The sequence below is a fragment of the Onthophagus taurus genome, chromosome 11 (genome assembly GCF_036711975.1).
Source record: "Onthophagus taurus isolate NC chromosome 11, IU_Otau_3.0, whole genome shotgun sequence".
NCBI classification, from domain to species: domain Eukaryota; kingdom Metazoa; phylum Arthropoda; class Insecta; order Coleoptera; family Scarabaeidae; genus Onthophagus; species Onthophagus taurus.
The window spans coordinates 4,764,249-4,788,202 of record NC_091976.1 but is presented as its reverse complement, the minus strand read 5'-3'; the positions used below and the strand labels follow the sequence as shown (position 1 = coordinate 4,788,202).

At 33.3% G+C, this 23,954-nt stretch overlaps 2 protein-coding genes and 1 long non-coding RNA gene across 3 annotated transcripts; 2 read left to right on the top strand and 1 right to left on the bottom strand.

Moving 5' to 3' along the window:
- Nucleotides 1–1,851: 1,851 nt before the first annotated feature.
- Nucleotides 1,852–16,024, top strand: LOC139432235 (uncharacterized). The gene is made up of 2 exons (XR_011642096.1): nucleotides 1,852–1,928; nucleotides 1,972–16,024. It is a non-coding gene; the product is annotated as an uncharacterized lncRNA (long non-coding RNA).
- A 2,500-nt stretch (nucleotides 16,025–18,524) lies between these two features.
- On the top strand, nucleotides 18,525–20,722 carry LOC139432009 (zinc finger BED domain-containing protein 5-like). The gene is made up of 2 exons (XM_071200338.1): nucleotides 18,525–19,067; nucleotides 20,570–20,722. The coding sequence occupies exons 1-2, from the start codon at nucleotides 18,525–18,527 to the stop codon at nucleotides 20,720–20,722; spliced, it is 696 nt and encodes a 231-aa protein (XP_071056439.1).
- A 1,402-nt stretch (nucleotides 20,723–22,124) lies between these two features.
- On the bottom strand, nucleotides 22,125–23,381 carry LOC139432234 (uncharacterized). Its single transcript, XM_071200681.1, has one exon. It carries the CDS (start codon nucleotides 23,158–23,160, stop codon nucleotides 22,186–22,188), a length of 975 nt encoding a protein of 324 aa, XP_071056782.1. The 5' UTR covers nucleotides 23,161–23,381; the 3' UTR covers nucleotides 22,125–22,185.
- Nucleotides 23,382–23,954: the final 573 nt, after the last annotated feature.

Sequence of the window (23,954 nt, the reverse complement as noted above, 5' to 3'; positions counted from 1 at the left end):
CTGCGCGGCGCAATTGAGTTAATTCAGTACAGTGTGTTACGTGCGCTGATACCGAACTTTAAAATAAATTGCTAATGTCCATATTGCCTATTTATTTTCCGCGCTTTCGAGATAGAGCGGGAATAGTGGTTCTCTGCATGTATCTCCGAGAACGATCCATCTGGAACAAGACCATGTTTTAACCGTCTCGTATGGTAGGTTTGAATTCCTCTTCTTGTATTTACTACAATAGTGTCATTGTCATTTATTTGGATTATTGTAAAGGGAACCAGGAACGGCTTCATTATCTTGCTGTTCTTGGTCAGATTAGCAAAATACGAATGGAAAATTGGAGAGACGGTTTCTCTTTGTTTTCTCCTTTGTCCCAGTAAAACTTCGATAGGGGTTAGGCTGGTTGCGGAGGAAATGCTATTATTGTACGCAATTATTGCGGAACTCATTCTTCTTTCCCGTGTTATGTCGGGCTTGTCTTCAAGACTCCTTAAATGCTCCTGCAATGTAGAATGGAATCTCTCCACATATGCTGGAGATTCAGTGTTTTTAGTTGTTCCGAAATGGAGTTTTATTTTATTCAAATTAGCCATTTCCTTGATCAGTTTAAATTCCGTTCCCCCATCACATCGGATTTCTTCCGGAATTCCATAATAGGAAAAGTAATAAAGCGTGTAGGACATCTGTTGGGTGTTTAGTGTCAATTTCGATAGTTGAATCAAACCGGAGAATGCATTCACCAATGTTAAATATTTGGTTGGAATTGCTTCCTTTTATTACCAGGATTGAATCCTGAGTTTTTATGGACTTCTGAGGTTCAGCTGTGTTTGTCGAGTGTGCACTACTATTCGTCTCATCACTTTCTTTTCTGAATGTTCTTTTATACATATCTATTTGTTTGGTGGTAGCTATATCTTTCCCAAAACGTCGATCTTTACTTATGGATGGAGGAGATTCTGAATCACCACTCCTATCCAGGATGGCTATTGACATTTCTTTAGCTAATTGCATGACTTCTTCATCGTCTATCTCAACTATCATAGAATCGTCACATTTTTGCAGCATTACATTCAACTGATCCAACTAAATACGGGATAAGGCATCAGCATTTCTATTTGCTTTTCCCACTTTATAAATTATTTTGATGTCAAATTCCTCCACATTAATTCTACAAGCGCGAATTTGGCTCCTGTAATGACCACAGCAAAACCAAAGGCTTATGGTCGGTGTTTGATTTTTCATATTATACTTTCATATTATATTATTATGATAAGTATTTTTGTTGTATAAATAATTAATAAGTAAATGAATAAATAAATAAGAAATTAGAGAAAAGTGACTCCTCTTACTTTTCCCAAACATCATCATTACATTTTTGGTCCTTCGAACCGCAGATATCAGCATTTGGATATTAAAAGTACAGCATACAGATCATTCAGTGCCATTTTTGAGGTTAAGAGGAAGCGGCGTAAGAATATCGACGACATCTGCAATATTGAGATATCGATTTTCTTTTTAATATAATACGCCTCATTATGGATATTACGATTTTAACAAAAAAGCGATGTACATTATGAGGTCAATTAAGGCGATTAACAATATCGTGTCAATAACACCACACACATTATTTATGAATATTACATCCCCTAGATTTTATTTGTTTATTGTTTCCCCCTCTTTCCCCTTACCCTTCGACTATTCCTATTCCAATACCAACATCAAGCAAGCTGGACCCTCAAATTCGAACATACAATCTTCAGACAGAGAAGTTCCTGTGGGTTTTAATTTTGATTACACTGATTTTAATATGAAAAATATGGATTTGGATTTATTACCATTGGGTGAGACCGCGGCTCAAGGGGAGTCATCAGGATCAGTTGATAGAGGAAGCACAGAAAGTGTTGGTTTATTAAAATTATATAAATCACCAACTGGAGGTAAAACCACTTATACAGGGTGTGTCAAAGGTCTGGAATATAGCCAATAACTTCGCCATTTGTGGTTTTAAAGAAAAATGTTTAAATACAAATATCATTATTAATCGTGGCGCATTTTTTGTCAGTATTTGCTTGTTTGTATTGTTTCTTTGTTTCGTTGCTATGGCAACCAATATTGTTATTCTAAATGGGATGAACATGTTTTCTTGCATACTTTGATAGAGGATAAGTCCCTCTATACGATGAACATATCAAATCATATGGTTGTATAAAAAAAATCGAGAAAAATGCGTTTTTTTTAAAATATTAAATCAGTAATTTATAATCAAAGTAAGCACCGAAATAACGCCGTTGACAGCTTTAAATGTCAAAAAATGACAGTTTCAATAATGTTGGGTACGGTGACACACATTAATGTAGTTTCGTCATTGGTAGCTGTCTTCAGCCGTCCACTTTTTGGAAGGTTTTTAACACTTCCGGTGTTAAGGAATTTTTTTAATATTTTGGATACTGTGGATTGTGTATCCAGGTAAATATTGAACAGTGTACAAACTTCACTTTGAGTGCATTTTCTATCACCGTACCCATACAGCTTTAATATTTGAATTCTTTGTCGTTCGCTTAATTCCGCCATATTTGTTTAAACTGTGAACTTTTTGACATTTAAAGCTGCCAACGGCGCTATTTCGGCGTCTACTTTAATTGTAATTTCTTGATAATATTTTCAGAGAACGCGTTTTTTCTCGTTTTTCTTCTTATACAACCATATGATTTGATATGTTCATCGCGTAGAGGGCAAAAAAACATATGCATCCCATTTAAAATAACAATGTTGAATAGGTTTTAAAATAACCTATTGGTAGCTACGTACTAGAACCCAATGTTGCGTTATCGCAACATTCAACTTCAAAGTCATTTGGAAACTAAAAATAGTTAGGTATTCATCAACATTCTTGTTCTGTGAAGTGTGCTGCATATGAAAATCATTCAGGATTAAAAAAAAATTATAATAAGAGTTGTTTTTTACGATGTTTTTAAATACATATTACCATCTCAAAAATTTGATCATGTTTGTTAATTTATATTTACGCTTAAACGTTGAATAATCTATCACAAAAAAATTTATAGGCGTGCTAACATCCTTCTTAAACGAATAGTATTTCTCTAATTCAAAATCAATACTTTTATATATTAAAAAAAAATCATTGAACGAACGTTGCGTTAACGCAACCATGGTCCTAACGGGTTATAATACATATGTAATTTGATTCTAATGATTTCTAATTTCTCAGTTGATTCACAGTTCATGTTCAACATTCACAAAAGATGGAAAAAAATAAAAAGTACGTATAATTGTAAACTATTCAATCTCTAATAACTATATGATTTAAATTAATTTATATATAGATTAATTTATATGTACATTAATATATATTTTTTTTTTAAGAAACGAGGTCGAGAAAGGAAGTCGAAACGACTCTATTATATACATGCCCCCAAGTTCGCCGTAAATATGTGCAAAATTTCACATACATATACAGGGTGGTTCAGTTTTTAATCGGGAAAGTTTACTAGGATGTAGTACTTGCCAAAATAACACTAATTTTTTATATAAACATAGGGTCGCAACTCTTTTGTTTTCGAGCTATGAGCGATCAAAGTTGAGAAAAAAATTTACATTTTGTTTTGTATTTCGGCTGTAAGTAAACCGTAGAATTTGAAACTTTGTACGTATGTACTACTGGTTAAGACCTTATTTTCAACCATACCTTAAACTTCCCCAGCGCCCTCTAAGGGGATGAAATTCACCACCTCCTTGATATTTTTATAACAACGTTTTAACGCTATGGAATATTAACATAAAAATATATGGGTTGTAAAGCTCATTCTTTAGTGGTACTTTTTTGTCTCTTTAGTGTTTTCCTTAAAGTTAATAGTTTCTGTGTAAAAAAATAAAATATCGTGCCATGTACCGCTATGTGCCGCCATGTTTAGCCAAAATTATTCTAAAAGTTGGTTCTGAGAACTTGTAAGTTTCATTTACAGTGAATCCTCATAATTATTGCTGGTTATTAATAATTTTTGACGGTTATTAAGCAAGAGTATTAATTTTTTAATATTGTTTAAAACAACGTAATTTGTTCAGACAGGCATTAATCTTATTTATGGTTTTTTTTTACGAAAATCACAATTAATTGGTGTTATTTAGTTAGTACTAAATTCTAGTAAGTGCAACCTATAATAGCCACCATAAGCCACCTATAAAGAAAACCAAATTTTTAATAATTGCAGCGCTTTACAGTACAATTTAACATATTTTATTTTTTTACGCTAAAACTATTATCTTTAAGGAAAAAACTAAAGACACAAAAAGTACCAATAATGAATAAGCTTTACAACCCATATCTTTTTATGTTAATATTCTATGGCGTTAAGAAGTTGTTATAAAAAAATCAAAGGGGTTGTGAATTTCATCCCCTTAGAGGGCGCTAGGGAAGTTTAAGGTATGGTTGAAAATAAGATATTAACCAGTAGTACATACATACAAAATTTCAAATTCTATGGTTTACTCATACCCGAAATAAAAGATAAAATGTAAATTTTTGGGTCAACTTTGACAGCTCATAGCTCGAAAACAAAAGAGTTGCGACCCTATGTTTACATAAAAAACTTGTGTTATTTTGGCAAGTACTACGTCCTAGTAAAGTTTCCCGATTAAAAACTGAACCACCCTGTATATAAATTATAAATATTTTTAATTTTGTTATAGCAAATAGAAACCATATCATCAGATCAAGTTTCGTCAACTTGTTTAAAAAAAAAACTTATTTCAACGTGGTTCATTTTTAACCCTTTCGCCTCTGCTGGGTCATATAGATCCCGGGAATTTTTTGAAAAATTCTGCTGTGAAATAGAATGGTTTACAATGAATTGGGATGGGATATTTCAGTGTTACGGTACCCCGGCTTGGTATTATAACCAAACTTTATCACATGTTTTGTTTAGTTGGCGATAGAAAGCGAGTGATCTTAGTTCGTTCAGATTTTATTAGCAAATTTAAATTGAATTACATCTGTTGTAGTGTTTTCAGCATTTGAACTATAAGTAAGTATTGTTTGATTAATGTGGCATGCTTGTAATAAAGAAAATGCGTAGTTTAGTATTTATTATTCTTTTATTTGCCGTCTGGGCCAAATATGTCCCTGCAGTACTGAAGCGTGGGATATATCTATCCCAGCAGAATTTCATGCACTAACTAAAGTAAGGAAATTTTTTCAAGATGGATCGTAAGCGAAAACTAACACAGGAGCAGCTAGAGTACTATGCTGACTACATATCGGATATAGAAGAGATAGAAGACCCTTACCATGAAAGCGATGACAGTGAAGACTCGGATTATGAATGTTCAAGCGATGATGAATGTGGCAACGGAAATAATGAAACAGAAGTTGAAAGTAGTGATAACGAAAGCATAGCTAATAGTGAAGATGAGTTTCCTTCTTTACCAATAATGCCCACAAAATTTTTGTGAACCAGAAATTTAGATAATTTCATACCAAAGAAAGCCGTCCCAAGAGAAGAAAAGGCGACCATAAGAGCAGATATCAACAGAAACTCGACAGTACTTGATTGTTTTTTAAAACTTTTTCCCAGGAGTCTTATAATGCAAATAAGTCATTATACAAATATTCGTTTACAGTTACTGGAAAAAGCAAAGAAAAAGGATATTCGACCAACATCTCCCGGCGAGATAAAGATCTTACTAGGGTGCATGCTTATCATGTCGTATAATCGTGTACCGTCTCTTCAAATGTACTGGTCGCAAAAAAAATCACTCGGAAATGTTGCGATAAAAGAAGCTATATCCAGAGATCGCTTTACATTGCTAATGTCAAAGTTGTACTTCAATGATCCTGAGAAAACAGAAACTGCCTCCAAAATTTATTATATAGAAGATTTATTATCTTGCTTGAAAAATTCATTTCTATCGGCTAGAACAGATTCCACTTATCAATCTATAGATGAAGCAATGGCTAAGTTCAAAGGACGGTCAAGCCTGAAGCAATATCTTCCGATGAAACCAGTCAAACGTGGAATCAAGTTATGGACCAGATGCGATGCTGTTACTGGTTATGTCTATGATACCAACATATACATTTACAATAAGTAAATTAATGGTATCATGGGTTGTTTTTCTTTTCTTTCTTCTTCCTTCGTTGTGTTTTCCTCGGCGAGAGTTGTATCGCTTTGGATTTTCTTACTGGTTATGGTCCTGGATGGGTCCCTGGTGAAATTTGGGTCTCCTCGGATTTTGTCCCAAGCCAGCTACCGCATCGATTGGAGCATCGATTGGCACTTTTTGTTTCTCAAGTTTTTTCGGATTCGTTTAGTCCAAAGAATAAAAATTCACCCGCGAACTTCGATTTAACGATTCTCGGTGACTATTTGATATCCTACTGACTGCGCCAGTTAACTTTTTCGTTATAGTGAAACTATTTTTAAAAAGTTAAAAACTTATTTATTTTAAACTTGATTACAAAAAGACACTGAATCTAATACAATGAATATTGATACTAGACTGAATTATCTCTAGTTGAGCGCATTAATTTATTACGGCGATTACAAAAGTATCTGCTGATCATTTCTTTTATATTTCCTTTGTTCTCGGCTTATAACTCATATACATTTTTAAACGTAGTCGTATAATTATCAAATTATTCAAATTTTTAATATAAGAGAATGTAAAGGTTTAAAAAAAAATTTTAATTGAGATGCATTAGACTACGCGATAAAAACATTTAATATAATTATAGCACACATTTCTTCTTTACATCTGTTTAATGACTAACGACAAAAAAAATTTTAACAACTGATCTCAATCAATAGAAAAGCAGAGGAGTTGTCATACCGATATATGCTATCCTTTTTTGAACTTTCGTTTCTCATTCAACGAATTTATTCCCACGAAACGGTCGAACAGCCTTAATTGATAGTTATAATATGCACACTCGTTCTTTAAAGGCCTTAGGTGAACCAGTAGAGCACTGGGGCACGTTGCTTACTCATTTCATGTTTAAGAAATTAGATGACGTCTAAAGTGAAATGGGAGGAGCATGCGGGACAGACATTTAGTAATAATGTACCAAACATAAAAATTATGATAGATTTTCTTATAAATAGATACAGTATTCTAGAAACCATACAAGGTAATAACAAAACAAATAAACATATCGGACAAAAGAAGCATGAACGTACTATTACAAATTTAGCCACGAACAACAAAAGATACGTTTTTTGTGAATCAGAGGATCACTTCAGTTACGGTTGTGATAAATTCAAAGCATTGACTACAAACAAAAGAGTTGAGGAAGTTAAAAAAACTCAGCCTTTGCTTAAATTGCCTTCGTTCGGGACATTTCTTGATGGATTGCAAATCTTTGTCCACATATAAGACTTGTAAGCAAAAACACAACACGCTTTTACATGTTACAACCCCCCATACCATGAAAGCGTTAGAGAAACTTCGATGATTTTACCAACCTCGCAGGTTTACATCAAAGATTCGTCTGGAAAACAGAGTGAGGCTAGGGCACTTTTAGATTCGGGCTCACAATCGAATTTTATGACAATGACTCTTGTAGAAAAACTGCATTTACATACTTACAATTTAAACGTACCTGTAACAGGTATTAGCCAATACAACGTTAATAACAACAACGAATACTAAGATTAAGTCTATATATAATTCATACACCATTGATTTATCACTTTTGGTTAATAAGAGATATAACCGATAATTTGCGAAATGTTTCAATAAACATCAAAGAATTGGATATACCGCGACACATTAAGTTAGCTGATCTGAAATTCCTTCAACCAGGAGAAGTAGATATTTTAATAGACGCTGGCTTATTCGCTGAATTGTTGTCCATGGGTCAAATTAAACTCGAAATTGGTTTGCCTGTTCTACAGAAATCAACACTGGAATAGATTGTATCCGGGGCTATGAGTGCAAATTTAAGACAAAAGGTGCGCAGCAACATATATATAAATAACTGCGAGATTCAAAGAGCTTTGGAAAAATTTTGGAGGGTTGAAGAGTGTACGGCACAAATGTAAAATATCTGCTGAGGAAAAGAATTGTGAGAATCTGTATCAACACACAACCACAAGGGATAACAATGGACATTTTGTAGTACAAATGCCAACGAAAGGTAATATTAGCGAATTAGGATCATCGTTTGAAACTGCTGAAGTATGATTAGTTATTCAAAAATTAGGAATTATGGCGACAATACTCCGAATTCATGACTTTTCGTAACACTTCGACAAAAACAAGTACTGGCATTTCGCTGAATGATACTCTAATGGTTGGACCTACAATACAACAGGAATTATTTTCTATTCTCTGTAGGTTTGGAGAACATAATTATGTATTAACCGGTGACATTGCAAAGTTGTATAGACAGATAAACATCATACGTAATCAGAGAAACTTACAACGTATTGTAGGAGACAAAATGTTGGAGACAAAATCCTGAACATACAGGGTGATTTATAACATACGGAGCAGACTAAAAGGGTAGGTACTAGGAGCCAAATTGAAGACATTTTTCCAATAAAATTTTGACCACAACTTAATAATCACAAAGATATAGAACGTTAAAGTTGAAGTAATGGCCGAGCATTTCTTACCATATACGGTATTACACTACGTTTAAATTCAAACTGCGAATATTTCGGGGTTACTTAAACAATGCATAATTAATAAAAATAATAAAATCTTTATAACATAGCAGTTACGGCTATTTAAAAATTTCTTAAAACGCTCAAACGGTGGTGTTTGTTTATTGAGAACCGCTGATACCATGTTTTATTGCTGCCAATCCAGTTGATTTGGTTACTTAGCAACGGACAAGTATTTTAATTATTCTTTACTGAATATCAGCCGTTCTCAAAAATTGACGTTAAATTATTTAAAAAATTAACATGCGATATCTATGTAACTATTAAGTTATTAACAAAACATTATTAAGAAAATCTCTTCAGTTTTACCTCCAGTACCTACTCTTTTAGTCTGCTCCGTATGTTATAAATCACCCTGTATATTGGTGCACTTTCAATTGAACACGGTCACGTACGGCATAGCATCAGCATCATTTTTGGCAATTCGCAGTTTACATCAAGTTGGCCTAAATATTCAAAATGAACATCCTAACATAGCCAAAGTTATAATCGACGATTTCTATGTTGATGACCTTATTACTGGTTCAAAACTTTGAAAGAAGCATTTATATTAAAAAATGACTTAAGTAAGGTATTAAGTGGTTATGGATTGCAATTGCGCAAATGGAATTCGAATTCGCAAGAAATTCTGCAAAGAAGCTATGAAACAAGCGTAGAATATCTAATAAGTGACTCTAAAGCCGTAAAACCGGTAGGCACCACACAATGTGCTCACAAGACGACACACTTAAGTGTTCAATTAAGCCTATAGTTGAATACGGGAAATTAACGATACGTATTATTCTGTCAATTATTGCACAAATATTTGACCCACTTGGCATTGTATCTCCTTCTACGATCAAAGCAAAGGAAGTTTTAAAACGTTTGTGGCAGCTGGGAATCACGTGGGATGAAGCTGTACCTATCGAACTTTACACATCATTCAAAAGGCTTTATGAAGAATTTCAATATTTGAAACAATTTAAAATGGAAACGAAGGAAAAAAGTGGCATGTATTTCTAAGTGAGCTAGGTAAAGAATTAGTAGCCAAACATCTAAATAGAAGGACAAGAAAAGTAGAGAGATTCATAATACATCAACGTCATTCAATCGTGTATGAACAAAAACTGTCAGACAGATTCCATTTATACGAATTTCTGTAAAGCGTTTGACAAATTCAATCATGCAACACTCCTATCTAAATTAGAAGGGTTTAATTTGTCAAATTGGCTGCTATCGTGGTTGGCTTCTTATATTTCCGATAGATGTCAAGCTGTAAAAATAAATAATTATACCCGTAGGCTATGATTACAGAATGGATCAGAGCGGCCGACCTCGTAATCTTCTGCATTGCGCCCGACAGAGAGTTAAAAGAAGATGAAAAAGAATGGAAAAGAGCAATAAGAAATGAAATAACAGCCCTGTCTGATCAAGAACAAAACGTGGGAATTGGTTGAAGAACCAAGAAATAAAAACATAATCCGATGGAAATTAATATTAAAGAAAAAATTAGATCAAGACGGATCTTTAGAAAAATGCAAAGCTAGAATAGTAGCAAAAGGCTTCACGTAGAAGAAAGGAATTGATTTTCATGAAACCTATTCACCAGTAACAAGGTTAAAAAAATTAACCTATAAGAATAATAATAAAAGAAAATTAATTGCTATAGCTGTAGAACATAATAATATGCAAATACATAAAATGGATATTGTTACAGCATATTTCAATGGTGAAATTAATGAAGAGATTTATATGAAATCACCAGATTTATTTAGAGAAACATTAGAAGAAATAACAGAAAATAAAGAAGTGAAAGAAGATATTTTAAGAGACAGTAAAGAAACGTTAAAAGAAATGGAAAATATAATTAATGTAAATTAAAAAAGGCGTTATATGGTTAAAATTCAAAATTACAAAAACCCGAAGTAAAAAACGAAGAAATAAGGAAAAAGTATTCATATCAAAGTCTAATCGGAAGTTTAATTTAGCGTAATTTAAAATTTAGCGTTAACGTCTTAACTCAATTTAACACAAATTTCAACGAAAGTCATTGGATTGCCGCAAAAGGAGCGTTAAGGTATTTAGAAGGGCCAATAAATTTGGAACTAACATATAAAAATGGAAAGAAATGGAATGTTATACAGATGCCGATTGGGGATGATCTATAGATGATCGGCGGTCGTATACTGGTTATCTACTTAAAATGGCAAACGCAGCAACTATGTGAGACTAAAAAACAAAGTACCGTTGCAATACATGAGGCTCACCGAAGAAACAAAAAAAAATAGAGTGTGAGAGACATAAGTTTCGGTGTATTTTGTACTTTGAACAATAGAAAAAAATTAGAAGTTAAAGGAGTATTTTATTGTCGGCGAGGTGTCCTAAAACAAAAGGGAATTAAATATATAGTCGAAGTTGATACTGTAGTCCATTTTTTAACCAGTTTTTTAATTAATGTCTTAATGTATTAAGACGTTAATTCAAGATTATAATAGTTTCCTTTGTTTAAAATTTTATTTTCAACGTATACCATCTGAAGATGCCTGTCAAACAGGCGAAACATGTAAATAAAGAGACCTATTATATTCAATACAAGATTTTTACTAACCAGTAAAAGTGCAACTCTTACAAACCGATTATTAAATTGAAATAAGCTTCAATTGGAAGCAGTTCTGATTAAAAAAAAAACATCGATTGATAGGGAAGCGATCACACACCGACGTACATGTTCGCGTACAAAAACGCACAATCGTCAACGCGCATTCAAGAACATCAATGTATGGGTTAAAAACACATACGCACATGTTTGTGCATTCAAGAAGAGCGCACGTACATGTTTTCAGGGATCTCTTGAATTCATGTGCGTACGTTGATGGTTGTGCGTAGATGTTCGATGGTGTGTTGCGCTGGCAAACATCTCCGTCGTATAGTTTGCCAGTGACGTACAGGCTTTCACAGAACACGTTTAATCCTGTAACCGCTCATGAAACCTCATTTGATAACGAGATCAACCATTCGGAATTTATCTGTTGATGTAAAGCAGTTTCTAAAACAATATCAACCTCAAATAGAAGCTCCAGAACAGAATCAAGATGAAAAATCACAGGGCAGGTGCGTGCAGTGTGGTGGAAAAAAAAACAGAACCACTACCATAAAATGTAATAACTGCAATACACCAGCGTGTAAAGAACATGTTGTCACTACACATATCTGTTTAGAATGTATTTCTAATGAAGATAGTGAAAGTTAACAAAACTATTAGCTCTATTAATTTTCATTTTGTTCTTGTAGTTTAGGTTTATTTTGTGTTTTGTATTTTAGTTTAGAGGCCAAAATAATTATTATATTTTTTTAACTAAAATAAAAATATCAAGAGACCAAATACATGTATTGTTTCATTTTTAAATGAAAATAAATAATCAAATTCGAACTTGTATCATATTTTTTTTAATGGCGTATAAAATACGCCAAGCAACCACCTGTGTAAAAAAAGTCATAGCGACTACTTAAGGGTTAAAAGATTCAAAATTAAAATTTTCTCGTATTTCTTGTTGTTCTTTCACCCCTTTTGGTCCATTAAATCCGTTTCTTATTGGTATTATTATTTGTTATAATAAAATACAACTATAAATAAAGATAACTTAACAATGGAAAATTAATTTATTTATCTGCCTTTACCGGTTTCGCCTTTGTGGCATCATCAGACATCAAATTTACCATCCAAAGATTGATCAAACAAACACTGAGACGTGAAGTTAAGAGACATCATTATAATATTAATAGAATAAACATTACAATTTATGACATGTATCAAACTTTTACGAGATACTTTCACCACACTCAGATAGAGCAAATAATCATATATATACTCACACAACAAAAACATACACTCACAAAAGACTGAGCAAACAAACAAAGTAAATTAGAAATCCTAAAAATAGAGAAGAAAAACGAAATTGACAGAGCGACCGAAATAAAGAAGATTACCACACCTTATCAATTTGATGACCGTACAACTTTCCTAATCAAGACCATATGTACAAAATGGGAAACAGATTTACTACATAAAGGCCTAAAATACACTATCCACTCTACACCAAATTTGAGAAGAATTTCCATTGAACTGGAAGCGGCAACTAAAAACCATCCTAAACAAGAAGAGATTCATAGAGAACTTCAACAGTTTTTAATTAAGGAAGACATGCGAAAGAATAAGGAAAGAAGCAATCTAAACATTATAAAGAAACAGAAAAAAGAAGAACAAACATTGAGAAACATTAAACAAGATATTAAGAATAATAACTTGATAGTAACAAAAGCGGATAAAAAGGTAGGGTTGACAATAATGGATAGGGATAAGTACATAGATAAAACTTATAATCTCCTTAATATTAATAATTTTAAACTACTGACGAAAAATCCTACTAAAACTTTTAACACAAAAGTCAAAAAAATCATCAATGATATTAAAGAAACTTTAATCAAACTTGGCATAACACCCAGTTCACTAACCCCTATGAACCCAAAGACCCCACGTCTTTAATCATTACCCAAATTGCACAAAACAGGTCACCCAATCAGACCCATAATCAGTTCAATAGAATCCAGTACCCACAAAATTTCTAAAATACTTTTGAACATCTTCAAAGAAATTGCTGACTTTAAACCTAGACATACTATCACTAACAGACGGGAATTAATCTCAATACTAAATAACTTCACTTTATCTGACAAATATCTTATGATATCCTTTGAGATAGTTAACCTTTATACCAATATCCCAATAAAACACACACTAGAGATCAATAGAGAAATTTTAAATGAAAAAATAAACAACCCTACAGAAAGTTCACACATCTTAAGAATGTTTCAAATATACACGGAACAAAATTTTTGCTCCTTTGATAATAAAATATTTTCATACTGCGATGGACTACCCATGGGATCTCCATTAAGTGGGCTACTTGCAGACGTATTCCTAGATAGATTAGAAAATCAAGACATAATTAACCCCAAGAACCCGTTTAACAAGAATATTGTTCTCTGGAAAAGATACGTAGATGATGTGTTTGCTATAATAGACATCACTGACATCATTGAAATCGACGATATGCTTACATACACCAATGGGCCACCAATATTAAATTTACGATTGATTATTGAACAAAACAACAGACTTGATTTCTTAAACTTGACCATGAAAAAGAACGAAAAACATTTAACATATGATATATGCAGGAAGAGAACACAAACAGATGTCATCATACCATATGATACATATCACGACAAATCTCATAAATGTTCTGCCTTTCACGCACTATTAAACAGTTATTAAACACTTCTAACTTAACTAAAGAAAAAATAGAATCAGAACTAAATATTATTAGACAGATAGCTTTCAACAACAACTACTCTTAAAACAAAATCGAGAAATTTATCAGTACTAAATTAAATAAATTCAATGTCACAAACTAGACCACACTAATTCCAGATAAGGAAAATGAGGCTAAAACATATAGATCAATACAATATCAAGGTGAAATACACAAGAAAATAAGAAAGATTTGTAACAAATTTAATATAAACCTATTATGTAAAAACATCAACGCCATAGGCAAATTATTTTTGAACAACAAAGATAAAATAAATAAATTTTAAGATAATGTATTTACAAGTTAGAATGTGGAACATGCAGAGTGACACGAATTTGATGACAACGAAAATGCAACTCTGATACATAGATCCAACAAAGACTATATGATGGAGACAGTGTTGCCGTTTCGGCACAATTGTACTGAATTCAGTACGATTTCATGGATAAAGTATGTGAAAGTAGCAATTCAGCACAAAATTTTTAATCGGTACAATTGTATTGAAACATTTTTAGGGAATGCAGTAAAACTTTTTTTGAATTAACCGTTTCCGATCTTACCACAATTTATTCAATCGTTTCTCAGTACTTCTTGCAAGTTTAGTAACCTTATTACTAAAAAAAAATTCAATTTTTGAATCTCAATTAAGTACATTTTTTTCATTTTCAGTACGAATTTTGGTACATTTATTTTGTTGCGTGCGGCAACACTGGATGGAGATCCTTGAATATTATGAAATCAACAAGTTTAAACATAATTTTCCAATATTATATTGTTTGAACGAATAAATCCAAACAACAAGGAAACCACTTTACATGTATCTAAAAACACCATTCACAACCCCCAAAAAACAAAAAAGAAAATAAAATAATCTTCCAGATGTACGAGGGTAACTAAATAAGTAGCATATAGTATACCGCAACTTCTCGAATCCTTTCAGCTACACCCCCAACCCTTCCTATTTTTTCCTATATTATCCTTTTCAACCTACAATAGTAATAATATTTAATATACAAACATATAACATTTGAAGGCTTATTACCTTTCTCTGGACTTAAACAATATTTCTAAGATTTTCGATTTGTATTTCTTGACTTCCGTCTTTTTATTGTACGAGTGGTTGCATAACATTTTGTAATTTTTGGTGGTAAAATCGGATTTTATAACCTCAAACGCTGTCATTTTGTGAATCCACGTGAGACGTAAGGCCCGTACAGACACGTTTAGTAATTTAGACGAGTAGCGAGTAATTTAGTAACTCGCTACGTGCGGACAGTACAATTTAGTCGTATAGTTTACTAAAACGCTTTAGTCGAGTAGATCCATTTGATTCTATTTCTTCGGTCGACTAATGTACCCCCACTACTTACAACTGCCACTAAACACGTGCGAACGCGCAAATTTAGTTTAGTGAGTTAGCACAGTAGTGTAATATAATAAAATAATTTAGTTAATTTAATTAAAATAGTTAGCAGTAAATTTTAGTGTGATATAATAACAAACATGTAGGGGCGATGGAACGAAAACACTACCGTAATAGTATATTAAGTATCCAGAACAATAAGTACAATTTACCGGTTGACGACAATGTTCCAATAGTGTCGGAAACCGGTAAATTACTTACCGTTCGTGATGGTTATAACATTTTTTGCACGATCGAAATGAATATAAATAATAATTAATTTACTAAAATATGTTGACATTTGTAATGATTTATAAAGTAGGTAAAAAATTTGAATTAATTCTGTTGCCCTGGTTTTATTTATAAAAAAAAACAAATTGTGTGATTTGTGAAATTGTATTGTAAACAGTGCTTACAATAATATTAAAACTTAATATAACGTAAATTATATAAATTATAATATATATTACTATATAACCGAAATGAGTGATTCTGATGATATAGAAAAAGCTTGGAATATTGGACGTTCGGCAATAATTCGTCATTCCAAATACAAAAACCAATATTCAGCGCACATTTACTGTCATAAATAAAAACGAAAAAATTAATTATTTGAAAATTGTTCGGAAATATATTAAACTGCGGCCAAACAATGCAAAGTCGTTGGATTTCTTCCTAAATTATCGGAATGGGAAATGTAAAAATCAGGTAGTCGGTAAAGGTACTATTGGAGCTTTATCATCGAAAATTGCTGAATACTTAAAATTTGAAAATGCAGTTAATTACACTGGTCACTCGTTTCGACGTACTTCAGCCACATTATTAGCCAATAAAGGTGTAGACGTTTTAGGACTAAAAAGACATGGAGGTTGGAAATCTTCGACTGTGGCTGAAAGTTATGTTGAAGATTCTCGTCAAAACAAAAATCAATTTGCAGAAAAGATTCTGCATGATGATAATGAATCGCCTTGCAGCGTTTCTGATAATATACTACAATCGTCAGCTTGTGCTTCTACATCACGGACATTTTCTGTTGATACAAATACCGAAAAAAGCAATATTTCAATTTCTATTTCTAGCTGTAATAACAGTACATTTAATTTTAAATAAATTATATTTTTATTTGAAATTTTATTTACTATACTTACCGTTCTAGAACGGTAAGTAAATTACTTACCGTCGTTTTAGCCGTAGCAACCAGTAAAATCAACTTACCGTCATAGAAACACTACTCGTAAATAAACAAAATGTCGTGCAAAAAATTTGTTACTGAATATGTCAAACATGAATGTTTATGGAATATTAAAAGTGCCACATATAAAGACAGGTTAGCAAAACAAAAAGCCTATGAAGATTTAAGGGAAGTTATGAATATTCCAGGATTTGCGGAAAAGGAAATAAAATTTAAAATAAAAAATATTAGATCAACATATTCTCAAGAACAAAAAAAAATAAGGATTCCATGAAATCTGGATAATAATCCGCCGATGATGTTTATGGTCTATCAATAAAATGGTTTCAAATACTAGATAATGTATTAAGTAATTTGGTAAGTATTCAGGTTTTATCATGTGTTATAACAAAAATAAGTACATGTTTATTTTTATAAGAAAGCATGCTCTCTCTAATGTATCATTCTCAACTGCCAAGACACTGACCCTTCTACTATGAAATAATCAGCGTATTTTTCCCTAAATTCCTGAGCTCGACGTGTTGAGTGGTTCATTAACGCTCTAGGCGGTGCAAGTAATAACCTCTTACTTGATCTTCTAGGTCTACAGAATGGCCGAAACTTGATTCATCTAGTCTTGAAGTCCTGAGTCAGCTATGCAAACCTACTGACCATTATACCAAAAGCGCTTTGCACAATCCTCCCAGCACGCGATAATCGATAATTTAATACCTTCTGCTTAACCCCTTCACGCCCAGTGACGCCAACGGTGGCGTTCTAGTAATGTGACTGCTTTTCACCAAGAACGCCAACGGTGGCGTCATAACGTATTATAATATAAGATAGTAATGTTGCTGTGACATTGAGAAGGTTGGAAAGTTCAAGTTAAGGCTCAAGTTGGTGTTGCAGAGATTATTTTCAATTTAATTCTGGGCGTGAAGGGGTTAAGGCAGCGGTTCTTAAACTGGGGTCCGCGAGTTAATAGTCGGACGTCCGTGACTTCATTAATAATCATCAAAATAGTAATTTTTAAATATTACTGAATTTTAAATTATAAATGAAAAAATTGAGTAACGATATTATCCCTGACGCGACACACCACCGACAAAAACCGTTGGCAAACTATTTCTCACCGTAGCGTAGTGACGACCGCTTCGCATACGACTGACGCCGCCGTAAACTTACGATACGATGCTCAGCGCCGCTTTGACGGTGCCGCTCTCGAGTACACCGAGGCTTAAGTGAGCGTAAGCGTAATTGATAAATAATTTGCAGTGTTATTTAAATAACAAACAGGTATGTGAATGTGCAAGATGAATATCTAAGGTAAGTTAAATTTGTTTGCATTTTCGTAGTTACCATGGATCGCTGGTTAAAACCCGGTACAAGCAAACGTAAGCGTGACGAGGATCAAGAAAGCTATCAAGAAAATAGTGCTGTGAGTTCCAAAAAGGTTTCATCAGTTAAAATACGGAAATATTGTTCTGAATATTTATCATTAGGCTATACAAACATAATTGTCGACAACGTAGAACGGCCGCTTTGTGTTATTTGCCATGAAAAGTTATCAAATGAATCAATGTAGCCAGCAAATCCTCGTCGTCATCTACAAACAAAACATGAACAGCATGTCACTAAAAATATCGATTTTTTTCAAAACAAACTTAGAGATTTAAAAGCAAGTCAAAAGTTGATCGAGAAAACAGCATTTGGGAGTAATAATGAAAAAGCTGTTATTGCTTCATATCAAGTGGCACTACTGATTGCGAAATCAGGAAAACCTCATACTTTTGGGGAAAACTTGATTCTTCCAGTGGTGAAAACAATTGTTACGACAATGTTGGGTGATAACGCAGCAAAGAACTTCAATCTGATTGCAGTGTCGAATGACACAGTGAAAAAAAGAATAATAGATATGGCAGAAAATGTTAACTCAATTAATTTCGAAAATAAAAAACAGTCAATTTTATTCATTGCAACTTGATGACAGTAAAGACGTTGCCGACAACGAAAATTTATTGGTTTTTATTCGATATGACTGTGAGGACAACATATGTGAAGATTTTTTATTTTGCCAACCAATACAAACACATAGTACAGGAGGAGAGATATTCAAATGTGTAAATAATTTCATAGAAACAAATAATATTGAATGGACAAAATGCATAGGAATATGTACGGATGGGGCTCGTGCTATGAGCGGCACTGTAAGAGGACTTCAAGGTTTAGTGAAAGATGTTGCGCCTAATGCTGCTTGGACGCATTGCTGTATACATCGTGCGGCACTAGCTGCAAAAGGGATGCCTACAGATTTAATGAAAACATTCGATGAAGTTGTTACAGTTGTTAATTTTATTAAAGGTCGTCCATTGAATTCGCGAATTTTTAAAGTTATTTGCGAAGAAATGGGAAGTCAACATAAACAGCTACTTCTCCATTCCGATGTTCGCTGGCTTTCTCGAGGAAAAGTATTAAATCGAGTATTTGAACTTCGGGAGGAGATATACTTATTTCTTCTGAAAAGTCATCCAAATTTTCATCTCAAGGACCGGTTTAATGATTTTCACTGGTTAGCAAAGGTGGCTTACCTTGTTGACATATTTCAATATCTGAACGATATAAATTTACAATTACAAGGTCCAACTATAAATATATTTAAAGTGCAAGATAACATCGAAGCTTCCATTAAAAAGTTTGGTTTATGGACAACTAGAATTAAAAATTATAACATGGAAAATTTTTCAATACTAAACGATTTTCTGAAAAGTTCAGAACAAAAATTGTCTGAATCTATTATATTAGAATTTATTCAACATCTCGAAAGCCTTCGAGTATCATTAAGAAGCTATTCTCGATTTAGGAATCCTTTTCAATGTAATGATATATCTATGTTGCATAATTTGTCGACATATGAACAGGACCAACTTGCAGAACTTACTTGTGATGGATCTCTAAAGTAAGTTTTCCAAACCAAAACACTTGCAGAATTTTGGACATCAGTAAGAAAATTATATCCACTAATAGGAGAAAAGGCAACAAAATTTCTGTTACCTTTTTCGAGCACATATTTGTGTGAAAGAACTTTTCCACATTAAGTTATTTAAAAAATAAATACAGGAATCGTTTAGATGTGGAACCAGACCTGCGATTGAACGTTTCCTTAACCTCACCGGATTTTAAACAATTGGTTTCAGAAAAACAACTCCATCCCTCACATACAAAATACTCTGTTATTTAAATATCTTTTTGTTGATAATAATTAGAATGTATTTTTTTTGTATTACTTTACAAAGTTCATGAAATAAGAATGACTTTTTTTCATTATTCCTACATATGTATTTTTTATTTAGTTTTAAAAGAGAAGTTTGTTGAAAGGTTTTATTTTCATTTATTTAACATTAAAATAGAGAAGGGGATCCGCAGAAAAAGTTTGCTTTTTAAGGGGTACTTAAACAAAGAGAGTTAAAGAACCGCTGGGTTAAGGGTTAAACCAGTTCCTGGAAAGGGCTTAAGCAAATATACTTTTAACGGAATTGCATTATCCCCGACTAAGAAATAATTTTTTGGTAATAAACCATTCTCAAGAGCACGGTATATATTGCATTGACGAAACACTCCTCTATCAGAAACCCTACCGTTGCATCCCACATCTATATAACGGAAATAGTAGTTATGGTCAACAATTCTGTTTGATTGTTTGTAATTATAGAATAAGCTTCCGGCATTGTCAGGTGTTTTGATGACTACGTGCTTGCCATCCACAGCTCCACAACATCCAGGAAATTGCCATTTTTCTCGAAATCCATTTTCAATCATTTTCCATTCATTTTCATTAGGAACCTAAATAATAAAATAAACTGGTAAAAGGTTATATATAACAATTGCAAATTATTTTATATAAAACTATAACATGTACATATGAAAATATTATAAAAAACGAATTTGAAACAGACTTATTCAACTTTTTCAGACCCTGAGTCCTAAACACTTGGAAGGTATTGATAATCAAGGTGACAATGATAATTTCATCGAACAGCCAATTGCATCTCCCGAAATTTCAACACAAGAGTCAGTTTATGGTTTCCATAAACTCCACGTACATCAAAGAAAAGGCGAAGATTAGCACAGATTAATCTGTTAATACCCCAGTAGAAGAAAACGAGTTTGAGGTTTTTGGTAGAAACGTCGGACAAATTCAATTAAAATCAATGCCATTACGGAACGCTTTAGAGGCTCAACAATACAGGCTGATTCACAAAAGAACCGACACAGAGCAGGAACATGTAGAGGACATAAAATTAAGATGATTTAACGCAACTTATCTCAAATTCCTCAATTTCTCAAATACCAAATTTGGTATACGTTATGAGTGTACCAAGGGTATTAATTGGTAGCAAATTGAGATCAATTGAGCCATTTCAAAGGGTTGATTATGTGTGATGGTACCCTAAATTTTGACCGACTTTTTTAACCGTTTGGTGGATTTAATACATTATTACCTTATTTCATGTGGAATATAATTCTACAACTTTTTTACTCTTATTATTTTTTAAAAAACTTTGTCGTTTTCATAAAAAACTCAAATAACCAAAGACAAGTATTTCGTTAATGTTACTTAAAATCAGCGAAAATTCAGTAGTCGGTTATGAAATTGTACGTCAAACTTCACATATAGATTATAAAGTTATTTGCGTTATTTGATTTTTTAGTTATTGCTTACTGTTTCTTTTGAAAATGTCCGGAAAATTTTCATTTGGCGAACAAGTGGCCATGTTGTTAATGCTAGGTTTCTGTGAAGGAAACTGCAGAAGGAGTGTTGAAGAATATCGGAGAAGATATCCTAATCGCGTGATCCCTTAGAGTAGCTTTACACGAGCCTGATAGATGCGTCCGGTGCCGTTCCGGCGCCGGGTGATCGAACTGGTGTTGTATAAAGGTGGGATTTCCTAAGCGCGTCTGCCGCTTAGACGACCACCCAAATCCCCTCCTAGCGGGATTAACGGATTACGACGTTGAACACCTTCGCCATAAACGGCCAAGGCTGCTTCTCGTCTGACGATCCGGGAACCCGACTGTCCTTTCCAAATCCACTTCCGATATCGCTAATTTAGCGAATATTAACTAATATATTTTCCGTCTGTTTTAGATCCGATGAAGAGGGTTAAGGAAGATTCCAGGAACCTCAAGAGGCCCGTCAAGTTCACCGTTCACCGCGTCTGCCGCAAGCGTGCTACGCGTGCGTCCGACGCTTAATCACCGATGCAACCTAGTCAAACGCAATGCGGTGCACCTGACGCGTGCGTCAAGTAGACGTCTGCTTCGAAAGTAGTCTATATGCGCGATTGACAGCCGCATTCGAAATGGGTTCAAAGTTTCATTTTTCTTCCGAAGAAGATGAAAAATTGATAGAATGTGTATCAAATTATGTTGTTTTGTACGACAGCGGCCAAGCGGATTATAAAAATCAATATATTCGAGACAATATTTGGAAACAAATATCATAAAATGTGCAAAGAAAAAGCAAGTTACTTTATAATTTATATATATTTATTTTATAAAAGTAAGGTAACATTTTTTATAAAGTGACTATATTAAACCCCTTCGTACCCAATCCTCTTGCCATTGTACTGAACCTTGTGGGGAATTAAAGTAGTCTTTAAACTGATTCCGAATTTCGAAGCCTGCAACATTGCCAAATCCTCCTCCTCTAGCAATAGGGAACATGTTATTTACAGGCAGTTCAATGTCTTGGTTGTATATTGGTTTTCCTTTCTGCAGATATTCATCCCGTAACATATTGTGTAAACAACATGTTACAGGTATTATTGCATCTGTAGTTTCAGGCTTAACTGCTATTGGAGCATAAAATATTCGGAATGTTTGCGAAAGTAAAGCAAATGCATTTTCAGATACTCTTCTTGCGCGACATAATCGGTAATTAAAAATTGCTTTTGAATTATCGAGCGTTGCCTGATTTTTTGGATAGGGTTTCATCATGTGTGGGGCAAGACGAAAAGCTTCATCACCCACTATAACGTGTGGTAAGACCACGTCTGATCCTGGCAATGCTTTTTCATCAGGGATGTTGAATGTTCCAGAACGAATATGGTTACCCATAGGTGATTTTTCAAAAATACTGCTATCCCCTTCTTTGCCGTAAGAGCCAACATTTATAGCAGTAAACTTGTAATTCGAATCAACGATAGCCAGCAACACTATTGAAAAATAATTCTTATAGTTAAAGAATAAGGATCCACTGTTCTTTGGGCACAATATTCTTATGTGTTTGCCGTCAATCGCCCCTATGCAGTTTGGAAAATTCCATTTCCCATAAAAATCTTTGGCAATTTTTTCGAAATCAGAACATGTTGGTTGTTTCAGATATAAAGGAACCAATTTGTTGCGTAATTCTTCAATTACTTCTTTCACAATAATACTAATATAGCCATATGAAATTCGAAATGTAAATGCTAACGACCTGAATGTTTCACCGGTAGCAAGAAATCTAAAAAACAAAAAAATTGTTTTAGCTGCTGATTGTAAAAAAAGATGGCGCAACATTAGGGACACCTACAATGCGATCAAGAAAGCCGGTCCGCTAAAAACTACTTTCCCAAGCGCTTGATACCAATACTTACTGCCCTCGTCACAGCGGTCACACCCTCCTTCCACTTGTTTTAATAGTGGTGGGGAAATGGGAGGCAACTTTTAGTTTAGTAAACATAACCTCAAAAACTCACACGCACAAAATTAAAAATGTTACTCTCGTTAAAGAAAATTCGAAATAAATTCTCTCTGGAGTTAGATTGGTGGATGTAAATTTAAATTATGATGAAAATAATTAAAAAGGATTAATTAATAAAAAGAAAAGCCTTTAAACTATTCTTTTGTAATTAATTTATTTCATAAATCAAAAAAAGATCTTTTATTTTATTATAAAAATAAAGGTTTAGAAGTTTTATTTATTATAAAACGAATTCAAAATCTTGACCATTCTTTTCTAAACATAAAGTGATTCTTTTTTTCATATTATCGAAGACCTGTACAAGTTGCTCTGCAGTTATTTGTTGAACATTGTGTCGTATTGCATCTTCCAATTCTTCTATGGTCTGTAAACGGTTTTTGTAGACAGAATTTTTGAAATGACCGAATAAAAAGAAATCTGGTGGGGTTAGATCAGGTGAGCGAGGTGGCCAACATCCTCTACCGATTACTCAATCATCATAAAATTAATGAAGGAATCTTTTGTTTGTTCGTGCAGTAGCATTGTCATGTTGAAAAAATCCTTCTTCCAATTCATCATCATGTAATTGTTCAATGAATTCTTGTAACAAAGCACTTTGACAACTTTCCTA